A 5,086-nucleotide genomic window follows, 5' to 3' on the forward strand; every position below is an offset into this window, starting at 1 on the left:
ATCCCCAGATAGGGGATTCAGGCGTCACCTGCCACCCTCTCCCCACTTTCTTTCCGGGTGTTTTAAGGAGATGGGGTCCTTGGGCTGAGAGAAATATCCCCAGATCATCAAAAGGGAGGCAGTGCAGGCACTTTTGGGATATAAATATTTTGAGGATGGCTAATGGGACCTTTCACCACAGACAAGAGGGAGCAGCGGGGAAAACTCCTGTCCCTGTTTCCTGCCTCTGGCCCCACCTCCTTGCTTCCTCCCCTGCCACCATGCCACCCCCACCTTCTATCTTGGAAGTCTGAGGAAGGCAAAATGTGGATACACCACATCTGGGAACCCTGTCTGGGATCTCTCAGGCCTGAAAGCAGGGACATAGTGGGGGCCAAGGTCTCCCCCTACATGTGGTTAGAAGTGACCTCACTCCTAGTGTCCCCTTTACCAAAGTATTCACCTGTCTGTGACCCTCCCCACCCCGCATCAACCGTGGTGGAGCTTATGCAGCAATGCTTGCTCACTTGGAGCTTGCCCTGCAGAAGTGAGGCCTCGAGATGAGGGAGGGCTATGAATACTTCCAGGGAAGACAGAGGGTACTCCCTCCCTACAGAACAAATCAGCTCCATCATCTATTTGTTGTCAACCCTGGAAGACCCCATGCAAGGGTCCAGGATGTAAGCTCCAACCTCAGCCTTGCACAGGGAGTCCCAGACCCTACTAGGGGTCATTTTAAGGACTGAACAAACACTTTGCTCCAGAACAATGGGGACCCAGCCCTTCTCTGCTCTTTCTGTCAACAAGGGAAGATTGGGGCATGGTGATTGGATGTGGCATCCCTTTACTGTCTGTGGAGAGGAGACAACCTTGGTCTGATGGTTGTGGCTTGAGTTCAGCAAAGGAGTTCATGCCCTTCAGGTGTCAAGATGAGGACTTAGGAGACCTGCTACATGTAGAGGGGTCCCACTGAAATCTGTTTCTTTTAGTCAGCCCCCGGAGGCCACAAGAACAGGGTTGCCAAATGTGCATTCTCACTTCCACTTTAAGAGACAAGGGAAGTGAGGATGTTTCTGAGGGTCTAACCTCAGGCTAACAGTGGACACAGTCTTAGGCCCTACCAGGTATCAAGGAGATGACCCTGAGGGAGGACTGAAGGGACCTCTCCTCTTAGGTGGATGCTGCCCTTACCCACTCTGACTCTGCTGTCAACCTTGGGAGACTGCAGGCAAGGTTTACCAGATATGGCACTTGGTGATGACTGCAGGCTCACTCTCCATTCTCCCCAGAAAAGAGGGATCCTACAGAGTCTGACTGTCCCCTCTTCTCAGCCCTGGGAGGATCCAGGCTTGGGTTGCCAAATGGAAGGAGCTCTAATCTCTGCCACAAGCTCTCCCAGGAGCTAAAGGGCTACAGAGTTTCAGAATGTTAAGATCTTGGTTGGAGGGGGAGACTTCTGATAAGCAGAGTGAGACAGGCCCTGTTAGGAGTAAAAGTGAATACTTTGAGGCAGGACTGACTGTTTCCCCCAACATAACAAACCTGGGAAGAGGTGACTAAATTTTGTGTCCTTTTATTTTTGTCTGGAGTGTCCCAGGGAAGTGAAAGCTTTGAGCTCAGCCTGTGACATCAGCAGAGGGAGGAATTCCAGGATCAGTTGAGAGCCAAGGTAAGGTAAAGGCATTGAAGGAGGACTAATGGTACTTATTAACCCAGACAGAAGGGGGCCCACAGAAACTTCATTTTGTCCATGCTGTTAATTCTGTGACTGTCTAGGCAAGAATGACGAGACGTAGTATGCCTTCACTTTTTCCAAGTTGTGGATGCCAATGCCTCCAGGAGCTGAGTCCTCAATTTGAGAGGGTATGGTCATGTGTTCAGAGGAGGTGTGACCAGGCCCTTTAAGGAGTAAAGAGGAATACTCTGAGAGAGGAAAGAAGGTCCCTCCATAGCAGAACAGATGACTTTCAGCATTTTCTGTCCCCTGGGAAACTCTAGGTAGGGGTGGCTAGATGTGAGTCTCTTCACTTTTGTCTTGAGGGCCTCAGAGAGGTGAGTGTCTTCGTCTGACCAGAAAATCAGTTCAGCTGAGGAAGCCACATCAGGTTACCAAAAGTCCTCCTGGACTGGTAAGGACATTGGGTGAGAAAAAAAGGTAACTCCCAATTAAGAAAAAAGAATTTTCCAAAGTCTGATTGCCTCCTGTTCTCAGCCCTGGGAGAACCCAGGCAGGGATGATGGGATGTGATGCACCCTGGCTTTTTCCCAGGGTGGAGCATATGTCTCAGAGAGGTGAGGTTTTGGTTTAATGGGACAATGTCAGATTTCAGCTTAGGCTATTCAGAGGGTAAAAATGTATTCTATGAGGGAAGATTTAGGGAATCCCCTGTGGCAGAATAGATGGGGTTCAGCCCTTGCTATCAGCCCTAGAAGGCCCAGGCAGGGGTGACCAGATGTTGTGCCTTCTCACTTTTGTCTGCGTTCTCAGAGAGGTTAGGACATTGGTCTGAAGAATTGACAATCCTGAAAGGAGCCACATCAGGTCAACAGGAGGACTTCCAGACTGCTAAGGTAAGGACCCTGAGTGAAGACTGAGTCCACCCCTCCTAGGACTGAAGATGCACTCAGCCCTACTTTGCCCTTATTATCAGCTCTTGGAGTCCCTGAAGCAAAGAGGTCAGGAGTGGTGCACTCTTAATTCTATCTTGCTGGTCTCAGGGAAGCGAAGGCTTGTTCTGAGGTGGGTAGACACAAGATAGCAGAGAAAGGAGTCCCAGGTCCTGTCTGGTATCAATATGAGAAACAAGGGTACCTGTCACATAGAATAGATAGAATCCTCGCAGAGTTTGCCCATCTCTTGCTGTCGTTCCAGGGAGCCCTGTGCAGGTGTGGTGCTATCTCACTTAAGGTCTCAGGAATTGGAGATATTATTCTAAAAATGTTGCCTCATGTCATCAAGGTTAAAGTCCAGGCCTTGCTAGAGGAAAGATGAGGACCTTAGTGACCAAGAAGGATATAATCACCCCCAGAGTCTGAGGACCTTATAGACTCTGCCCTCTACATCTTTCAGCCCCAGGGAGCCCAGGGCTGGGCTTACAGTCTGTAGCTTGAAGGGACCTCTGAATACCTCTTACAGGGCTTTAGGAACTGGGAATGGGGGCCTTGGTCAGTGTCACATGCCCTCAGATCACAGAATAGAAGAGTCCCAGTCAATGTGAGGCATATGCTTTGAATATGTACCAAGGGCCCTATTCCCAAGAACAGAGGGAACCTCACAGCACCGAACCCCACCCACTCTACCATCAGTCCTGGAGTCTCAAATTTGCTGACTAGCTGCACCTGAGGATCTTTCTCACATCCTCCTACAGTTTCCTAGGGGACAGACAGTCTAGGAAGACAGAAGACCTGGGAATCCCTGCAACACCACCTAAAGAGAAGACCTATAAGCCTCTTTGTCAGGTCATAATGGGTGAGTTTTTTAGCTGAGGCCACTCACAATGTTTCTCTCTCCCCAGGTCTGTGGAATCTCATCACTCACACTCCTGCTCACACTCCTATCTGCCTCTCCTGACAAGAATAATCATGTCTGTCTCCCCAAAGCATCCTCGCCTCTCCTTTGAGCAAGACATTGAGGACCCATTTGACTTACAGGAATTGGACGAAGTACAGATCCCTGCCAGTGAGGAGGATGAGTCCTCTTTCCTTTCCTCTTCCTCTTTCATCTTCTCCTTTCCATCCTCTTCCTCTTCCCTCTCTCCCTCTCCCACACTCCCTTCTTCCCCTTACCCCTCATTCCTCTCCTCCTCATCTTCTTCCTCTCCTACTTCATCTTCCTATTCCTCCTCTTCCTCCTCATCGCCCTCTATACTGGTTTCAGACAGTTCAGAGGAAGAAGAGTTTGCTGCTGAGAATCTGAGTCCTCCTCATATTTCTTCGAGCATCTGCTCCTCTTCCATTTCATGGAGCATATCAGATGAAGAGCCCAACAACCAAAAAGTGGAGGAGAGTTTAAGCTCTCTGCAATCCTTAATCAACACTGAATATTTTCTCAAAGATCCACTAGAAGAAAAGGTGACTGATTTGGTGCATTTCCTGATTGTCAAGTATAGATCAAAGGAGCCCATCACAAAAGAGGAAATGCTCCAGGTTGTGGCCCAAAGTAATAGCCAATTCCCTGTGATTTTAAATAAAGCATCTAAATGCTTGCAGGTGATCTTTGGCATTGATGTGGAGGAAGTGGACCTCGCTGGCCACTCCTATGCCCTTGTCAACTCACTAAATCTCACTTATGAGATGCTGGGTGTGGGTGACAACCCAAGCATGCCTAAAAATGGTCTCTTGATAATTGTCCTAGGTGTGATATTCATAGAGGGTAACTGTGCCTCTGAGGAAAGCATCTGGGATTTCCTGAATATGATGGGATTGTATGCTGGGAGTGAGCACTTCATTTATGGGGAGCCCAGAAAGCTCATCACTGTGGATTGGGTGCAGGAAAATTATCTGGAATATCGACAGGTGCCTTATAGTGACCCTCCACACTATGAATTTTTGTGGGGTCCAAGAGCTCATGCTGAAACCAGCAAGATGAAAGTCCTAGAATTTTTGGCCAGAGTCCAAGGGTCTGACCCCACTTCCTTCTCCAGCTGGTATGAGGAGGCTTTGATAGATGAGCAAGAGAGAGCCCAGGCTGAGTTTAGCTCTGGAGACAGTGATGCTTCCACTTCCACTGCAGAATATTGGTCAGAAGCTTCACCTCGCTCAGATGAATAATGAGGCACATTTTTCACTCTGTGTTTGAAGAGGGCAGTAAAGGTTCTAAGTATGGAGGGCCAGAGGCTGGGAAGAACAAAATGTATGGCAACTTTGTGTTCCTTTTATTTCTTTTTCTTTTTTTTTTTAAATTAAATCATAACTGTATATATTTATGGGGTACAATGTGATGATTTGGTATACAATGTGGAATGCTTAAATCAAACTTTTTCCTTTTTTTTTAATTAAATCATAACTATGTATTTATGGGGCACAATGTGATGATTTGATATACAATGTGGAATGCTTAAATCAAACTGTCTAACATAACCATCACCTCACTTATTTTTTGTGGTAA

General features: G+C 47.8%; 1 protein-coding gene across 1 annotated transcript; it reads left to right on the plus strand.

Annotated features, from left to right (window-relative positions):
* Positions 1–3,816: 3,816 nt before the first annotated feature.
* Positions 3,817–4,749, plus strand: LOC128577084 (melanoma-associated antigen 10-like; the record flags this gene model as incomplete). The annotated part of the gene is made up of 1 exon (XM_053579113.1): positions 3,817–4,749. A coding segment is annotated over one exon (933 nt), but the record flags the coding sequence as incomplete, so codon positions are not given.
* Between the last annotated feature and the right edge of the window lie 337 nt (positions 4,750–5,086).

The sequence above is a fragment of the Nycticebus coucang genome, chromosome X, assembly GCF_027406575.1.
Source record: "Nycticebus coucang isolate mNycCou1 chromosome X, mNycCou1.pri, whole genome shotgun sequence".
Lineage (NCBI taxonomy): Eukaryota > Metazoa > Chordata > Mammalia > Primates > Lorisidae > Nycticebus > Nycticebus coucang.